Source organism: Thermomyces lanuginosus, assembly GCF_041956635.1.
Source record: "Thermomyces lanuginosus strain ATCC 200065 unplaced genomic scaffold VTN49scaffold_35, whole genome shotgun sequence".
NCBI lineage: Eukaryota > Fungi > Ascomycota > Eurotiomycetes > Eurotiales > Trichocomaceae > Thermomyces > Thermomyces lanuginosus.
This window is the reverse complement of record NW_027192369.1, coordinates 406,465-425,285: the sequence shown is the minus strand read 5'-3', so window position 1 is coordinate 425,285 and position 18,821 is coordinate 406,465. Positions and strand designations below refer to the sequence as shown.

Genomic DNA, 18,821 nt, shown 5'->3' with positions numbered 1-18,821 from the left:
ACCTACAACACACTGTGTACTTCTATCGTCCTCTCCGCCACTTTGCTAGTAAAGCTAAGAAAAGCAATTTCCTATTTGGGTTAGAATTGTAGTAGTTGGCCAATCAGAGTCGTTTAAATCGAATTAGATAATCACTATTCGGCAATCTGGCCGAAGATGAAGGCAAGCTGTCTTGAATTCAACTGACCAGTTCGTACTCGTAGTCAAGTACCCAATTACTCCTAGAAGGTCTTATTTCTGAAGTTCGTCTACGAGGATAAGCCGTATTCGAATTCAAGGAGAGGAATTGCCACCTGTAGCCAGGTCCGACACGGCCATCCTGCTCCTCAGGGACCATCCAATTGGTATATCGGCAGTTGGGCAGGGTATTGAATGCTTTCAGAACGATCTGGTCCTTTTGGCTAATGTGTTGATTCATTGTCGAGTTCAAGTCTATTGTACCCCGGACGATTCTGAGCAGAGACACTTAACTCTGAACCATAGCCTCCAGTAGAATGGCTACCACTACTACCATGGCATCAGTTACTCGAGCAGCTGCCAGACGCTGCAGCAGCTGGCCATCCCTACAGTACTGCCGCAGAATACAATCACAGGTCGGAATGCCGTTTTGGCAGAAGAGAAGGTTTACTCAGACCTCCCCGCGAAGACTTATGGATACAACCATTTTCACGGAGAACCAATTAATGGTCAAAGATGCAATTTCAAAGATCTGCTCACAGTTTCCTGACGTACGCGGGCTCGATCGAAATAATCATTGTCACAGAGCGGACTGACTTTGAGGGACAGGAATACTGGGCTGAGCGTGACGAAACCGGAGAGTATCCCCATGAGCTACATGCGAAGTTGGCCGAGGCTGGGTGGATTGGAATTGCTCTGCCGGAGGAGCTTGGGGGAGCCGGCCTGGGGATTTCCGAAGCAACAATCATGATGCAAACCATTGCGCAGTAAGCATTGAGAACACCCAGAAATCCTCTGCTGCTTGCTGATGACCGGCCCAGAAGCGGCGCTGGAATGGCGGGCGCGCAGTCGATTCATGCCAATGTCTACGCAACGCAGGTGAGTTGGTATTTCCCTGTCATCTGATCGTAGGATTGCATGAACTGATGTAAATGAGCCCATTGCCGCTTTTGCCACGCCTGAGCAGCGGAAGCGCATGCTAACGCCCCTAATTGAGGGCAAGATGCGAACCTGCTTTGGAGTGTAAGTCTAAGTTGAGGAAGGCCACAGCCAAATCTGACAGCTGCTAGAACCGAGCCCAACACCGGCCTCGAGACGTTGAAGTTGCGCACACAGGCGGTGCGTGACGGTGATTCGTATCTCATCTCCGGGCAGAAGATGTGAGCATTGAACCGAATGCGCTTCAGAATCTGCATTGACAGAGATGTAGTTGGATCACCAACGCCCAAGTGGCGAAGAAAATGGTGCTCCTGGCCCGCACAAAGCCCATAGAGGAATGCAAGAAGCTTTCTGAAGGGCTTTCACTCTTCTGCATTGATTTCGATCGAGATGCGCCCGGCCTCGAACTCCGGAAAATTAAAAAGATGGGTGGCTGCGCGGTAGATGCCAACGAGGTGTTTTTTGATCAGTACCGTGTTCCCGCGGATACGCTAATCGGGGAAGAGGGCCAAGGGTTCAAAATTGTATGGACTACTCTACTGCACGATGGACTGGGCTGATAAGTTACGGCCAGGTGCTCCACGGAATGAACGCGGAGCGATGCCTGCTAGCCGGTGAAGCACTAGGTCTAGGATACGCAGCCCTCGAGAAGGCCATCCGGTATGCCCGGGAACGAGTGGTCTTTGGCCGACCGATCGGCCAGAACCAAGGCATTCAGCATCCCCTGGCCGCTGCGTTCATGAACCTGGAAGCGGCCAAGCTGGCAACTTATCATGCCGCCCGACTGTACGATCAGAGTCTCACCGACAAATCGATCCCGGCGCAGACAGTGGGAATTGCATGCAATTCCGCCAAATACCTGGCGGCGGAGGCGGCGTTTGCTGCGTGTGAACGGGCGGTAGGTTTATTAGTCGGAATGTTTGAATAATTGCTGACTGCGGCCAGGTTCTCTCACTCGGCGGCATGGGTTATGCAAAGGAGTACCATGTCGAGCGTTATCTGCGCGAATGTTTCGTACCTCGCATCGCGCCAGTCAGCCGGGTGAGTAAGCCAGGTTCTCGTCTGACTCAAAAGTCACGAGACGCGACTAACCGGGGGATTCCGCGCTTAGGAGATGATCCTGAACTTTGTCAGTGAAAAAGCTTTGGACTTGCCGCGGAGCTACTAGTAGAGATCATGTGCACTGCATGGACTTTGGCTCCCTCTTCAGTGATGGTGGAAGTACTGCCGGGATTTGTCACATGCATCGCACAGGCATCATCCGAGTCCATTAGCGTAAATGGCCACATGGCATTTTCATGAGCAAGATGAGATCAGGTGTAATCTGAAAGTCATCAAAGGCACTTTGATAGACAATTAGAAGCATTAGGTTGTGAAGTAGAGATTGTTTTGAAAGTGTAGTGTTTTGATGCGTGACCGGATTCCCTGATAAGGCGGGAAGTTTATTATTTGTTTAGGAGTCTAGAAGCACTGCACACATTGCTCGATTGCATCACTTTTTTTCGCCAACATTCGTCATCCCAAGCTTCCCTTCCCTCTGCAATCCAAACCAGAAGGCTTCTTTTTGTCACATTCTGAGCTGATTCTGCTTCCTGTGAAACATATTTTGGCTGTTGCGTTTGTTTCGTGATCCCTTTCACAATCTCCTATAGCCATCGCCATCGCCATGGCCGATTCCGACGTCAAGTACCCTGCTGTCAATGCAGCCGGTGAGGTAAGGTTCATTCAGGCGAGGACAGCTCATGGCAATTAGATTATAGCGGAATAGAGCTGACTTTGCCGTGAGCAGTGCCTTCCGTTCTGTTCCCGTGAAACCCGACTCGATCATGCCGGATCAACTAATTACCTCAACTCCCAAATCGTTAACTGTAGCACTGCTGACACTGATCAGGCCACGCTGTCGACAATGTCGCTGCGGAAGCTTCCAAGACGAGCGAGGAGTTCCGGGGTCTGAAGAACAAGCCTGCTCCGGCCCAGACCACATCGACGGGCCAGCCCTTGACTCGTACGTAGGACTTGGACCGTGTGTGGGTTGGAACTGAACTGACAGAGATGTCAGACTACCACTCGCTGCTTTACAGCCTCCTCAGCGTACGTCCAGAATTGTCAGCGTCAGTTTCCGAGCTAATGACAGCAGTGGGAGCAACCGCGAGCTACCGCCATTTCCTTTGCTGGCGTCGTGACCTTCATCCTCGCCGCGCGATACCTGCCTCTTCTGCGCTGGTTCTTTAAATTCCTGTACTTGACTTTGGGATGTGAGCATCGCCTGTCAGTTGCGGGATAAGTTGATCGGGAGCTGACGGGAATAGCCACGGCTGCCCTCGAGATTGCCGGTCGAGCTGTCTTTGGGCAGGGCTTCACCAGCAAGTTCCTGCGCCCGCGTAAATACTACACGATCCCAAGGGAGACGATTGAGGGCATCCTGGAGGACATCGGCCAGCTGTTTGACTTCTTGCTGATTGAGTTCCAACGCACCCTGTTTGCGGAGAACATTGCTTACACTGTTTCGGTACGTAATGGTCGCTGGGTCCGCAACAATTGGCTCTGACTGGTAATAGATGTTCACTGCTGCACTCCTCTCTTACTGGCTCATCAAGATTCTTCCTCTGTGGGGCCTGACGCTCCTCGCTGTGTTCGTCGCTTACCTCGGCCCACTTATCTACATCAGCAACCGCGAAATCATCGATGAGCAGATTGCCGAGATCCGGAAACTGATCGACGCGCAGACCAACCAAGCCCGCGAGCTGGCCAACCAGTATGCCTCGCAGGCGTCGGACGCCGTGAAGGGATACGCCAATGACTACACCTCCAAGGCCCAAGACTACATTCGCCGCTCCGCCTCTCCGGTGGCCACTAGGATCAAGAAGGAGCAGTCCCCGGAGCCACAGCCCGCGGCGGCCGCGAAGGAGCAGCCGGCCCAGCCAGTCTCGGAGCCTGACTTCCCGGCCGTCCCCAAGACGGAGCCGGAGGAGACGGCTGCTGCGGAGCCGGTGCCCGAGTCGGTGGAATCCGCGCCGGAGACGTCGACCGAGAACAAACAGGAGCCACTGCTGGCCCTGTAAGCAACAGATCGACTGCAAAAGCTGAACCGAGGTGATGTGTGGGACGTAGCCTATGACGAGTTTAGTGGGTTCGACTGTGCAACAGTATCAATGTGTGTGTCATTTACCCGCGATCGGATGTGGAAGCTGCCGGAGGGTGAGTATATTGCACGACGAGCCTACTTGTCGGTTCTACCTTGGTACAGATTAACTCTTAATCATCCTGTTTATGGCCTGGTATTGTTTTTATCCGCCGTGTGAGTGTTACTTATCTGGCTGTCTCGATATTAATTCATTGTTTATTGATTTCTGCTGCTGCTGTTGTTGTTGTTGTTGCACCTGTATGCTACTCGGGTTGAAATGGGATTTTGATACATGGTTACTGTCTGATGAAACGACATTCTCTATTTGTATCGAGAGAAAAGATAAAAACAGAACAAACGACCTCTATCAAGTGACTCAGGAAAAGTTATCCGCAGCTTTCTATTCAAATTGATCTTTGAGTTCCGTTCCGATAAGTTCAGGCAGACGCCCGCCTCAACCTCTTCCTTGCCCGCGTTTCATCTTCGTCGATCACGCCTGCGGCACGCACGCGCTCTGGTCGCGAAAAACGGCTCAACTTCATGAAATCACGGCGGTCGTTGCTACTGTTGCTGTTCGCCTCCCCACCACCTTGGAGTTGAAGGCTGAGCAATGCCTGCGCGGCTTTGACTTCGCGGGTGAGTCTTCGAGCTGCTACGTTGCGGGAAGGCGACAATGACGACGACGACGATGGCGACGACGATGGGGATTGAGATAGCGAAGTGTGGCGTTGTTTGCGTGAATGAGGATCCTCCTCCCCCTCACTCTCATCATTGTCGTCTTCTTCGGTAAAGGAGGAGAGGTAAGATGAAGAAAATGACGCCGACGACAGGTCGGAATCCGTCGTGTCGGAGAGAGTGGCCGATACGCTACTGTTGTCCTTGGCTGCTCGTCGGTGGCGGTAGTGACGGCTCCGTGAGCTTTTTTCAGCATTGGAAGAGTCATATTCATCGTCGCTGTCATTGTCCAAGGGGCTGTGTCGGCACTTTGATGGCAGGATTCTTCTGCGACGGCTGCCGGAGACTGCAGCCAGGATCTTCGACGGAGAAGGGAGAAATGGCCTTTTCCGAGATTTGGGCGGAGGAGTAGATGATGGTGATAGTGATGAATTGTAATGATCGTCCGTTTTCACGCCGGCATGCTCGTGCGCTCTATTCAGCGAGCTGGGAAGAGGAGGAGCACCATTAATAGGCGTGAACGAGGAACTACCTCGCTGTGACGGAGAGACTGTTCCGGTCAAGAGACGGTGTGATGGACAGGAAGATTCTTCACTATCGTCATCATCGTCCGTGCGACGCGCCCCTTGATGATCTGACGAAGCATTGACAGACTCTGCCTTCCTCGTCAATGCAGAAGAAGACCGTGGTCTTCCTCGACCTCTCGATTTCGGCACTGAAGAAGATACCGATGATGGTGATGATTTGAATGATGATTCCGGTGCCAATGTCATGCCGCTCTTGTTATTCGCTTTACTCTGCAGCTCCAACATCCGATACCGCTGTGCATTCCGGGCCGCCTGTTCGATAACACAGGCGTCAATCAACATCTGCCCAAAGCCTGACTGCTGCGGTGAGAGGCACATGTCCGGGAAGTCTGTGCCAAAAAGCGGCGTCAACGCGTAACGGATCCGCCAGCAGAAGGTGGCAGCGAGTGCTTTGGCGGCTTCATATGGCATCCAGTAGCCTTGATTTCCGTAAGACGACACGGTCAGGAGTCGTTGTCTGAATTTAAAAAAAAAAAAAAAAATGGGACGGAAGAAACATACCTTGTGCTGCTAACGCACCGCCCGTGATGCTGTGGGAGATTTCGCGGAGGCCGGGGTTTGCATTGAGGACTTTGGCCGGAGTTGTCTGGTTGTCCTTTCGTTTCAATTTTCCCTCAGATAAGTGATTAGGACAGAAGATTTTACGCACCTTGGGATATTCATTGCATTTGAACAGATGCGTGATACGCACGAGACCAATGTTGTAGTCCCACATAATTGTCCAGCCCTTATCCTTGCCTGGGATCTGGAACGTATATTGGAAGACTACCACCCTGTCAGCTTTCCTCAAGAAGGACGGTCGTGATCGAAGCATACCCTCGAAATAATCCCGTCCCGTCCGACGCATGAACGACTTCTTATCACTGCTGTACGGGATATGTCGCGGATACTCTGCAATCTCGCCCATGGGATACAGCTGGAACCGCCGGTGCTCCTCGGCAAGCTTCTCATCGCGATCCTCACAGGGAGGATAACGCAGTTCACCACGAATACTGCCGCGCACAAAAATAGGTACATCCTTTGGTGCGCGAGACTTTCTCGTCCGTAGCTGCTGCGGCTGTGGTTGTTGGCTGGTCACCCCAGATGATGATGGTCGGCCACGGGAGCGGCCACAGTTGGTGCCTTGGGAACCATCTGACGACGGTGAATTATCCTGAAGCTGAGATTCTTGTCGTGAATCGTTCGGCGGTTCCGGGTTGAGGAGAGACTGGATGGACGCCATTGATTTTATCAGAATATCTTGAGATATTCCTAACCCTTCCCTACTCGTGACAGATGGCTCTTGTGAATGTTTTCAACGATGGATCCTTCCAAGAGACAGCTAAGGCTGATGCCGAGTGACAGTAGTTGGAGGCAAGAGCTTCACAGATGAGCCGGAAACAGGAACATTGCCAAACATTTAAAACTCTTGCTCAATGGCCACGTTCCTTACTCAGGCACTGTTCTTCTTCTCTGTCTTGATAATCCGACAAAGGGACCAGTGAGAGGAAACAGACAGAAAGCCAGCGCGCCCTTCTCGTCTCATACATATCCGAGCAGAGAACATGCGCTCCAAAAAGAGAACAGCAACTGATATTATCAATGGCGGAATGGATAATCTGGAAGCATGCATCAATCCCGGAAGACATACATAGAGCAACAGCAATGGCGCGCAAAGATCTTTGATGATACCCACTTTCTGTTACTATCCGGGATTACAGAAGAAAGACCACATCGTCCACAATGTTGTCCTAGCACAAGAGAAATGTATTGTTGGGGGAAGAGACAGAAGATGTGAGTGGGTACAGAAACTTGATTCTGGGAGCTGCCTGGATCAATCAATGAGGTCTTTGCTCACATCCGGTATCTGTTTGCAGATTGATCTAGCTCTTCACTCCATGAGAGAAAAGAGTGTCTGCGAGATTTCAGCGGTGAGCTGTATGGGTGCTCCTTTGTGGGTAGACACTTTGATCTCAAGCGAGTTTCCTAAAAGAAATAAAATTGTTGCCTTGGATATGATCTGTTCTAGTTCATGAGACCGAAGAAAGAGAAGAAGAAAAGTCTGGGACCTGTATGACGATCCCCTGGAAACCTCAAGTATGCGCGTGAGTACAGAGTTGTAGGATTCCAAATCACGGCCATCGAGCTCTGACCATAAGAGTTCCTCGTCAATTGAGCTTCCTTCGAGGTACCTCGACGGCTCGCAGCCGTGGTGTGATCAACCCGGCCAAGATGAAACGCAACGATCCCACCCAGAGTGTCCAAGCTCCCCCCAGGTCTGGTCGAGTCAAGTCAGCTTGTCTGGCCAGGCGCTCCATTTTCTCGATGCCTCGCCAGGGATGCACAGTGCACCGGATTTTTGGCCACCGATTTTCAGAGCCAGCAATGATCCTCAAGTCCTACATATGATGATGACTGACTATACTACCGGACGAGAGAGAGAGCGTGTGTGCATATTCAGCGTCTGGCTTTGCCAATGGTCATTCCTAACGCTTTCTTACGACCGCAGTCCGGTACGGCATGTGAATCCTTCTCAGTACTGAGCAGAATGTCAAACACGCTGTGGGAATTAGGACCAAAATCCCCCGAGCGAATAGCAATCCGCTTGATCAAACGGTGACACTGGTTCCCGGCCTCGGGATGCTATCACAGACTCCAATTGGAAGAAAAGACCCAGTTCAATTGACCCAGAAACTCTGATCAGTATGTCGGGCCTTTGAAGGACCATTACTCCGAGCGAATAGGCCTAACGAAGAATCAGTCAGCTGGCGGATTTGCTTGCATTTGCCTACATACCTCTGCCTGATTTCATGGATGCTACTTTGTACTTTCCTAGGTTCCCTTCAGATACAAGGCGAATTGGAAGGGTCCAGACCAGCATGCACAGCTGAGATGCCAAAGAACTTTGGTGGTAGGTAAATCTAGACACCAGGGCTAAACAGCGAAACGCATCTTATTCGACATCCCACTCCATATTCTGCCGGTTGCACGAAGAACTGGGGACTTAGCCTCAAATGGTCAGCCGTACGTCCGAGAACGAGGGTACAACCTGCCTCGTCCACGCCTTTCTGCTCGTACAATATTTGATAGGTCTGGGAATAAACATTCGAGGCTTGCTGTGAGACAAGCTGCCCTCTCCGGAGATAGTAATATGGAACCCTCGTCGTCACTATTGTGGGCTTATGCCATAAGGTATATGCAAACACGTAATTTACAACTGTTCGTTCCCATGAATTTAAAAGGAGATCCGAAATAACTCTGGGCAGAAGATTTGATATTCCTGGAACTGTTTCGGATATGCTGGGGTCCCTAGAGATCCCACTCTCCGTCGATCTGGACGACCGTTTGATAACAAGGCATCCAATTTAAGCCGCTGGTCGACCGTTGGCCCATTCTTCACATCGCTTTCTCAGTTCTTCCCATGGTTCCAGTTGGCCAAACCGGTCGTCAATGCGCCTCAACACGGTAGATGGATCGCCGTTCCTTGCCTGCCGTGCGATAAAATCATGTATGGTAAAAAAAGAAATCAGGATGCAAGGAGATTGGCTTCTACCGTGAAAATATTTCATAAAGACAATAGTACTATTGACTGCAAAAACCGACAAAAACCAAATAAGATACACCATAAAGATAATGACAATTGTCCTTTGTCGATGCCCGTATAAACAAACAGATATAGCACCTGAAAGGAAGCTCTAGTCCATTATCGACCACACTACTCAGAATCATCATTCAGGTCATCCCCAAAGTCATCATCGTCATCATCTCTATCGTCGACGATGGCGTCCTCACTATCGTCGTCGATCACGTAGACTGGTTTCTTCGCGGTGGCAGCCGCCCGGCGTGCCGGACGAGAACGAGCAGGAGGTGCTTCCTCGTTATCGGACTTGCCTGCTGCAGGAGAATCGAGGATGTCGTTGGCCATGGCATCGATCTCATCATCGGAATCGTCCAGCAGCTTCTTCTTGCCACGACCTTTAGCCGGCTGAGTCTTCTTTGCCGGCTCGGCCTTGGAAGCATCCTTCTTTGGGCGTCCACGAGACTTAGGAGCAGCGGTAGATTTGGCGGCCGCCGACTTGCCCTTCGCGCCGAGCTTGGACTTGGGTTTGCTTGCCTCCTCATCGTCATCATCGTCGGCGTCCGCCATTTTAACATCGCGCGGCTTCACCGTCAACGACCGGCGAGGAGAGTTTTTCGGAACGAGTTTGCTGTAGTCGGTTTCATCCGCGTCAAACTCACTGGTGAGTTTCGACGCCTTCGTGGTGCTGCTCTTCAGTCCTGAACTGCTTCCTGGCCGACTGGAATGGTCCGAAATCAGGGATCTGCCTTTGCTATCCCCGATTCCCTTGACCATTTTGCCAACATCGTCGAGCAACGCATCCCCATTATCCGAGTCAGAGTCACTCAACACCGAGCGCGCCGCCGGCTTGCGCTCGGTTGTTGGTCGACTCCGCGACGTGGTGGACTCCGCAGCGGCGGCCTTTGCCGCTGGTTTCTCCGCTGGCTTGTCCGCCATAACAACATCTTCCTCTTCTTTTGGCGAAGCATCCTCACGTTTCGGGGCGGCTCGATTCTTCTTTGGAAGGATCTCTGCTTCAAAGTCCTCATCGGACTCGTCACTGGCCGGGGCCGGCTTGGTTTCCTTTGGCGCCTTGTTGAGGAAATCAAGAATGCCCCCCTTTGTCTCGGTCTTCTTGGAGGTCGCGGCCTTCTTGCTTCTAGATGGGGCGTAATCCTCGTCGTCATCGTCACCACCAGCTTTACGCTTTCTGGCCGGAGCCTTAGCGCCGGCCAGTTTGGACGACATGCGGCGGCCCATACCGGCCGCTTTACGCTCGCGACGCTCGTCCTCCTCGAGCTGCAAACGCCACTCATGGAGAAATTCATCCAGATCCTTCTTCCAGATATCCTCCTTCGACAGTTTGATAAGGTCGTCAATCTCCGTTTCTTTGTCGGCAATCTGACGGAGGAGCCGGTCCACGCGTTCTTGTGTCAGCGACCACAGCGGCATCTGGTACGCAAGTTAGCAACGGTCTTCCAAATGCCCATGGGTATCATCAACGTACGTTAAGGAGATAGTCGTAGGCATCGGACGGAATCCCGGCCACAGTTTCTTCCGACTCTTCGCCCTCCTCGGGAGCCAATTGCGTGTCAAGGGCCTTGACTGCTTCTGTAACTTTAGGAAAAGGCTTGAAGCCCTTCTCCTTCAGTTCGGCAATCAAGACCGACTTCTTCTTCTTAGAGATCACCAATTTGCCATCAATGATCATCTGAACGAACCGTGCCTGGTTCGTCAACTTGTCCAACTCCTTTTGCATTTCATTCAGTTGATATTGCTAACGTTTCGTTAGCTCGCGTCAGACACTGCGTGATTCTCCAGCCACAAACCTTGCGCTTCTCGTATAGTTTGATTCGGAAGGCGTAAAACTCCTTAAGGATGTCTTCTACCGTAGCGTACTTGGTGATCCGGCCCTCGGGATCGAAAGCCACCAAGTTTGTGGTCGTAATAGTTTTCGAGAGCTTAAACTTCTCTTCCAAATTCTCCTCCTGCATATTTTTCATGTTCTTCTCATCCAACTGGATGACGAAGTGAACCTTGGTGTGCGTATTGTAGTCTTTGTAATCTTTGATGAACGAAGGGACCTTCTCGCCCTTGATGATTTCTTCCAATCTGTCCTTGAAATCCTGGGTCCAGACGCGGATGGGAAGTTCAGTGATCTCGACTTCTTTTTCACCGGTTTCCCGGATGATGCCGCTAAACTTGAACCGATCCGGACCCAGGGCCGTGACTTCGCCAGTGAAACCTCGGAACCAAGGCTTCATCGGTTTGGGTTCCTCTCCATCCATCATACGCTTTAGATTTTCAACGATGTCCTCCGGATTGTAGTTGGGAATCTGGGAACTCCATCCGGTACCAATACCGTCAGCGCCATTGATAAGGATCATCGGGACAACTGGCACATAGACCTCGGGCTCAATCTTTTCTCCGTCATCTTCATTGAACTTGAGCAGTGGCTCATCCGCTGGATGGAAGATCTTGCGAGCAATGGGCGCAAGCCGTGTGTAAATATATCGAGCACTAGCACAATCCGTACCACCTTGAAGACGGCTACCGAAGTTGCCACTTGGCTCCAGGCAGTTGACGTTGTTGGATCCAACGAAGTTCTGCGCGAGACCGACAATGGTCTGCTGCAGAGAAGCTTCACCATGTTGGTATGCTGTCATACCAGACACATGACCAGCCAACTCAACGACCTTGATATCCTTTCTAATGTTGCGTTTGAAGCAGGTGTAGAGGACCTTTCGTTGACCCGGCTTGAGACCATCAACGACCGAAGGAATAGAACGCTGGTTATCGGCAATGCTGAAGAGGATGAGCTCCTTGTTGATGAAATCTTCGTACGTGATCTTCTCGGAGGAGTGATCCAGATACGTGCCCGGTTTAAATTGGCGGAGCCATTCCTTTCGCTCATCCGCTTTCTTCTTGGAGAAAGCGAGATCAATCAGTTTCTCCTCATGCTCCTGCATGGTGTGAAACTGCTTGAGATGCCGGTCCAGGTCTCGGAAGTAGATCTGGGCATCCTCTGTGGTGCTTGTTCCCAAACCCTTGTAATACTTGTGCTGCCAGCCACGCTCGTGCTTGTGCTCCTCCTTCCACCGTTCATACTCTGGCATCGTGAAGAACGATATTTGCTTAGTCGGGTGCTTCGGATCACCTTTCCAAACCTTGACAATGGGCGTGATGAACTCGACCAGGAACTCGGGAATCTTCAGCAAGCTCGGGAACTGAACCTGGAGGAAGTTGATCAGGAGACCCTTAATGTGGCTGCCATCGTGATCTTGATCCGTCATGATCATCAAGTGACCATATCGCAATGATTTTGTGTCAGTATACTCCTTTTTGTGCTGAAGGCCGAGGAAAGTCTTGATATTCTGAATCTCCTGGTTCTTCGAAATTTGATCGATAGAAGCATCGCGCACGTTGAGCAACTTGCCTCGGAGCGGAAAGACGCCAAAGTGGTCCGGGCCTACAATGGCTCGACCAGCTATGGCCAGACCCTTGGCCGATTCACCTTCGGTCAGGATCAGGGTGCACTTATAACCGTCTTTGGTGCCGGCCTTGTTGGCATCCGTGAGCTTGGGGTTGTTCATGCGAGACCGACGGTTGCCGTCCGACTTCTTCAAAATCTGATCGGCCTTCTTCTCGGCAAAGTGAAGGATGTTGGTCATCACATCAGTCTTGAGGACCTTTTTGAAAAACTCATCATCAAGCTGACATTTGCTGCCGAATTGCGAGGGTTTCGTTGTCAACTGCTCTTTGGTTTGTGAGTTGAAAGCCGGATTTACGATTAAAGCGTTCACAAAGATGAAGATATGGTTCCGAATCTGCGCTGGCTTGAGCGTTGCGCCGGTCTTGTTCTTCTTCTTAACCACCTCAGCGAGGCGGTTGCAGATTTGATCGGCAATGTAATTGACGTGCGTGCCACCAGATGTTGTCGCAATCGAGTTGACGAACGACACCTGATGGAAGGACCCATCGGACACGGCAAAGCCGACTTCCCAGCGTGGGTCTGGATTCGCAGTGACAATCTCGCTCTTGTCCATGGCAGCCTCCTCACCACGCTCATTCTTGATGGCTTTTGTGTACATTTCCATGTATTTCTTGAAATTCCGGACAGGGATTCGGGTGCCGTTAAACTTGACTGCGACCTTGCTGGTTCCCGCAAGGTCATAGACGCGGCGCTTCAGCAAGGCCTCGAAGTCATCATCAATGCCGGTCATGCCAAACTTGGCGTAGTCGGGCGTGAAGGTGACCTTTGTATAGTCTTCACCTTTGCAGTCGGTGATCTTGGCCTTGCCCATCTTGGACATGTTTTCTGTCCATGTCTGCTTGTACTTCTTTTTCTGGATCGAGTCGTAGGTCTCGATCGTGAAAGAGGTCGAAAAGACGTTACATAACTTGGCACCAAAGCCGTTCCTACCACCGGTTACCTTCTGCTCATTGTCGTCGTAGTTTGACGACGTCAGAAGGTGGCCGAAAATCAGCTCCGGCACGTAAATTCCCGTTTTCTGGAAGATGTCAGAGACGGTCCACGGACAAATGATCCCCCATGCGAGTGCACCATACCTTGTGGATCTCAACCGGGATACCACGCCCGTTGTTCCAAACACTGATCTCCCCGGATTCGCGGTCCATGGTTACCCGAATCTCGTCCATGTTCGGATCTCTTTGTTTGTTATCTGCTGCGTTGACGATGATCTCATCGAAAATCTTATAAAGACCGGGCACGTAGGTAACCTCACGGTATTCCATCAATTCGGTCGTTGAGTTGAACACCCACATCTGTTGCGTGGTGGCCTCGATCGAGCCAATGTAGGTATCCGGACGTTTGATGATGTGTTCCAATTGGGTGAGCTACGCCCACGGAACGTTAGCATTTACCATTTTTACGCATCGGGACGAATAGCGGGATCCTACCTTCTCGTATTTGTCTGCTTCACCCGTCTCTATGGGTGCTGAGGGTGCCTCATCAGCACCATTCGACTCATTTGGGACATCAGCCAGTGGCTTTTTCGAAGCGGCATTTTTTCGGCCAGCGCCTTTGCTGGATGGCTTCGGATTCGGAGGTGTGCTTGACATCACCGAGTCTTCCACATTTGATTCAGCATCCGAACCCGCCGGAGCGGCGCGCTTCTTTGCGGGCACCTTCTTGGACGTTGTCTTCAACGTGGTTTGGGTCAATTTTTTCGGACCAGACTTGCTCGCAGCGGCCTTTGCCTTTGGTTTCTACGCGCGTAGCGGTGTCAGCACCCGTCCAGTCAGGGGGCTCGAAAGGGGCCACGCTGAAATCTCCCCGAGACGATCCGAAATCAAACATACCGACGCCGCACTGGGAACGAAGTCAGAGCCCGATTCACTCTCAACTTCAAAGACCGAGCCTTCATCCGAGATATCCATTTTGAAGATATCACGAGGAGCGGACGACGAATGGAAAGAGTCAGGCACGGAATCGAGAAACGCAAATCATCCCACAACGGGCGGCGTCAGCGCCTCAATGGATGCTGAAAGAAAACCCCGTGTCCTGGCCGTTTGGACAAGGGAATGCCGCTCGATCCGTTTGTTGACAGGATTTGCTGTCTGACACGCGTTCCGTGTCGGCGGTTTCCGCTTTTGGTCGAGCAGTCGGGTCTATGTTTATCCGGAGCGCGTCAGTCGCGCTAGATCCTTTGGGGTAACTCTGTAACAAACAATCCAAACTCCCTCTTCCTCACCGCGCTAGTAATTCTGTCAACTGTCCTAAGACTCCTGACGAAATTGAAGGATCATGACCCCTCCGACGCCAGAGAACAGAGGCACATCCGACCAATGATGTTCCCTGCATTATCTGGATGATGATTCGAGTCACGATCAGGAACGGAAGAGTTGGATCGCCTCCTTTGATGGATCAACCATGCCAATAGCGTGTATTGGAGCGCCCTACGGTACCCTGAAATGATTCCAGACTCCCAGCACACGGCAGAACCAAAGTCGATCTATTATTTTGGAGGGAGAACTGTACGAAGGACAGCGAGTAGGATCCTCGCTCTCTTTGCTGCATCTCCTTATCGCACCCCATCCCCTGCACGGAATTTTCGCCATGCCTGAATTTCCAGGCACACCACATCCCGCCGATCCCATTCATCCAAAAACGGTCGAGACGATTCTTGGCGTCAGGGGAAGAGCGGGGCCCGCTAAACTCTAGGCCAAACTTTTCCCGCGCCGACTCCAAAGAAGAGACCCGAATGGACCAACGGAGGCCCAGATGCAAAGCGGCCGATTTGCTGCATGGCGGAAAGGCGGAGCCGCTGCTCAATTAAGTTAGGCCTAATGGATGCCCCTAAGCCGCTAATCCTTCTGGCCCTGGAGCTAAAACTACCGCGAAACAGGCCAGGCCCTCAGGAGGTCAATCCCTGAATGCGTCTGGATTTTGTTCCCATACCCGCACTGCCAAATGTCTTTGCCTGGGATAATCGTCGTCGCTGGTCGCCTCTGGAATTGCTGGTCATTCCATTCGAGCATTGTTCGCCTGGATTTCTCGACATCAGTCCGGCTTGACTAGCGTCGCGCCGGGTTCGCGCCGTGGTAACTCGTCGGTTTGAAGTGATGCTCGCGCAGTTGCTATAGTAATGGTTTCGCTTTTTGCACGAAATATGGCCTCGACAGCGACAATGGATCGCGGAGAGGTGACATCCGCGGTAGTGGAAGAAATCCAGTCACCGATGACCACCGATTCGATGGTCACGGTACCTCTATCGGAGCACCAATCGAGCCACGATCCGGTTCATGACGCGAGCGACCTAGCCACAATACACACCCCGACCGAAGAACATGCGTCTGAGAAGCGAAGCACGTTTGGAAGTGAGGGGAAACTGGACGACACCCCCAAGAATGAGTCAATATCCGAGCTGGATTCGAGCCAGCAGGAAGGCACAGAGGCCCTGCCTGGAGATGGCTCGGATACTACCGATTCAGAGAGCCCCGGCATTGGGTCACCTGCCAGTAACCGCGAGGTGGACTGGGATAAATTGGACAAGACCGAAGAGGAGGAACCCCGCAGCGAGATGACAGATGAGGTATGTGCTCCAATTGACAAGCTCGAGTCGACTTGACGTCTAATGCGACTCGTTAACAGTCTACCGCTTTGTTACTGGCACGCCTCGAGCAAGAAAATAATGCGCTAGCCACCAATCCCAAATCAGGCCTCGCGAGCGTCAAATCACGGAGAAAATCGCGCCCTCCGTCAATACAGCAGCTCAAGAAACTCGTGGAAGATCCAAGATCATCATTGCGGTACTCGCAGCTTCCGACACCACCGATGACGGAATTGGAGTTCTGGGCGGCCCTCGTTGCGGACTATCCTGCCACCGCGCAGCGATTGCCAACATTGACATCGAACAAGATCCGAGCGGGCATTCCACCCCCGCTTCGAGGGGTGGTCTGGCCCAGTATTGCCAGGGCACGGGACTCGCAATTGACGGAGGAGTTCACCCGTCTGTCGCGAGAAACAAGCCCTTACGAAAACCTCATCGGAAAAGACATTGGCCGAAGCTTTCCCAATGTAGAGATGTTCCGTGATCCGAACGGCGAAGGCCAGCAAATGCTCGCACGGGTGCTGAAATGCTTTAGTTTGTACGATACGAAGATTGGGTACTGCCAGGGACTGGGGTTCGTGGTTGGTCCGTTGTTGATGCATATGACCGATGCAGAAGCATTCTGCATGTTGGTCAGGTATGTGTCAGAATGGTCAGCAGTCGGGGAAAAGCACTGACGGGACCTCAGGTTGATGGATCATTACGGGTTGCGGTCCTGCTATCTTCCAGATCTCTCGGGATTGCACCTTCGAGTCTACCAATTCCAAACTCTCCTTTCGCGGCACTTGCCTAACCTTTATGCCCACCTCGAGTCCCTCCACATTGAACCTCTATATGTTTCGCAATGGTTCCTCTCATTCTTTGCCGTTACATGCCCTCTCCCAATGCTCCTTCGAATATATGACGTTTTGCTGCTGGAGGGGGCGTCAGAAACTTTGATGAGAGTGGCGCTATCGCTGATGCAAAGAAACGAGAAGAAAATCATGGCATGCACAGAAATGGAGGATGTGATGCAGCTATTGTTGTCTCGGAGCCTTTGGGATACGTAAGTGTTTGCGACAGGGCCCCTAGGGACAAAACTGACAACGTATTAGTTATGCATGGAATGCAGACGATCTGGTCAAGGACTTCGTGTCGTTGACGCCGCTGGTTAGCAAAGAAAGTCTAAAGGCTCTGGAAGCGAGTTATAACCAATCCCAAGGTGTTCCAACGGGCATCTCGTTTCCCCAAATACAAGCGGCTGCCTCCCGGTTCCTGGGCCGACTATGGGCCGGCTCTGGTTCTCACAAGTCGCTGGGTCCGCCCAACTCGATGCGTCCCGACAGCACGATCCGCAGATCTCCGTCCAAGCAGAGCATGGCATCAACGCTCAATTCTCTGGAATCAGCGGCCTCGGATACCAGCACGGCGCCTACTGAGGTGTCGGCCGCCAGCGAGCCCAAGCCTCGAACCAAATCCACAATGTCGCAGAAGGACAAAGATCTCCATGGACAGATTGAGGATCTATTGATGGCGATGAATGATCTACAGCGTGAGCAGGCGAGCCTCGCACGAGACCTCCAGCAAGAACGGGAAGAGCGGGAGGAAGACCACGAGGTCGCCAAGGCAATGCTCTCGTACATCAAGGAAATGAGCGGCGATCAACAAGATTCCGAAGTATACCAGAGTCTAATTTCACGGGCCGAGGAGCGATTCATGACATCAAACAAGCGGGTGTCCATCGCTCAGACCAAGCATCAACTCCGGGACGAAGTTAGTCGGTTGAAGGAGATGCACGAAGAGGAAGCGGCTCGGTGCACGGAGCTCAGCCGGCGGCTTGACGAGTACGAGAGGGAGAATTCACGACTCAAAGAGGAGCTGCGTGAGGCACGTACACGAATACAAGAAGGTCACTGGGAAAAGCAGAGACTAGAGCGCACAGTCCAAGAGCTACGAGCGCACAAGCTGTCGCTGTCCGACAACAACAGGACCAAGCGGGCGTCGCTGGGAGACGCAAGTGACGGGAGGCCGTCGAACAATGGGCTGCGAGAAATCAAGCTGATCACGCGTACCAACTCACAAAGAAGTGTAAGGAATCCCAAACGGAACAGCACCATTGGCCTCCAGGGAGTCGAAGGGAATACGGCACCGACATCTCCAGCAAGCGCGGGCCCGGACGACTCGTTGCTCGTGGAACTTGTGAACGCAAAAACGGCCGAGGCCATTGCGAGACAGGAGTTGGAAGAAGTTAAAGCCAAGCTGGATTCGCTACGAAAATTGATGGGCAGTCCTGCCACTCCTAGGATCCCGTCAACGTCGGAGAATCCGTTCAATCTCTCACCACCGAGAGTCACATCATCGGCAAGGTCGTCAACGGAACCGGCCAAGCCTTCGGGAGCAGGGGGGTTCTTTGGTTGGGGGAAGCGCACGGTATCCACTGCCAGTGCTGAGTCGAAGTGATCTTGTACATGTCTCCTGTCGATGTGATGATTGATTGGGTTTTCTTCTGTGTACATACATGGCAGCCGTTATCATGGCTGTTGCTGCTGTATATGATTACATAATGCATCTTTATTACGATCGGATATTCTGATTGGTTCTTAAGCTCAGGTATATATCACGTGACTCAGAGATAAGCAAGATAACGAAAAGTGCGAACTGGGACCCCTCCTTGCCTGACCTGAATCTGCTGAAAAAGTCGGCAGGGAGTCGAGCTTTTCTGGTGATAA

General features: G+C 52.0%; 5 protein-coding genes across 5 annotated transcripts; 3 read left to right on the top strand and 2 right to left on the bottom strand.

Moving 5' to 3' along the window:
- Window positions 1–599: 599 nt before the first annotated feature.
- Window positions 600–2,284, top strand: VTN49DRAFT_5600 (uncharacterized protein; the record flags this gene model as incomplete). Its single annotated transcript, XM_069413676.1, has 9 exons — window positions 600–728; window positions 787–944; window positions 999–1,056; window positions 1,115–1,200; window positions 1,248–1,337; window positions 1,388–1,640; window positions 1,691–2,014; window positions 2,062–2,157; window positions 2,228–2,284. The coding sequence occupies 9 exons, from the start codon at window positions 600–602 to the stop codon at window positions 2,282–2,284; spliced, it is 1,251 nt and encodes a 416-aa protein (XP_069266323.1).
- Window positions 2,285–2,782: 498 nt separating this feature from the next.
- On the top strand, window positions 2,783–4,178 carry VTN49DRAFT_5599 (uncharacterized protein; the record flags this gene model as incomplete). Its single annotated transcript, XM_069413673.1, has 6 exons — window positions 2,783–2,825; window positions 3,008–3,121; window positions 3,176–3,207; window positions 3,254–3,371; window positions 3,426–3,625; window positions 3,675–4,178. The coding sequence occupies 6 exons, from the start codon at window positions 2,783–2,785 to the stop codon at window positions 4,176–4,178; spliced, it is 1,011 nt and encodes a 336-aa protein (XP_069266322.1).
- Window positions 4,179–4,677: 499 nt separating this feature from the next.
- VTN49DRAFT_5598 (uncharacterized protein) lies at window positions 4,678–6,724 on the bottom strand (the record flags this gene model as incomplete). The annotated part of the gene is made up of 4 exons (XM_069413672.1): window positions 4,678–5,921; window positions 6,004–6,088; window positions 6,152–6,267; window positions 6,319–6,724. The coding sequence occupies 4 exons, from the start codon at window positions 6,722–6,724 to the stop codon at window positions 4,678–4,680; spliced, it is 1,851 nt and encodes a 616-aa protein (XP_069266321.1).
- Window positions 6,725–9,196: 2,472 nt separating this feature from the next.
- On the bottom strand, window positions 9,197–14,440 carry VTN49DRAFT_5597 (uncharacterized protein; the record flags this gene model as incomplete). The annotated part of the gene is made up of 6 exons (XM_069413671.1): window positions 9,197–10,492; window positions 10,548–10,817; window positions 10,870–13,551; window positions 13,610–13,897; window positions 13,961–14,269; window positions 14,363–14,440. The coding sequence occupies 6 exons, from the start codon at window positions 14,438–14,440 to the stop codon at window positions 9,197–9,199; spliced, it is 4,923 nt and encodes a 1,640-aa protein (XP_069266320.1).
- A 1,208-nt stretch (window positions 14,441–15,648) lies between these two features.
- Window positions 15,649–18,552, top strand: VTN49DRAFT_5596 (uncharacterized protein; the record flags this gene model as incomplete). The annotated part of the gene is made up of 4 exons (XM_069413670.1): window positions 15,649–16,095; window positions 16,155–16,750; window positions 16,802–17,158; window positions 17,208–18,552. 4 exons carry the CDS (start codon window positions 15,649–15,651, stop codon window positions 18,550–18,552), a joined length of 2,745 nt encoding a protein of 914 aa, XP_069266319.1.
- Window positions 18,553–18,821: the final 269 nt, after the last annotated feature.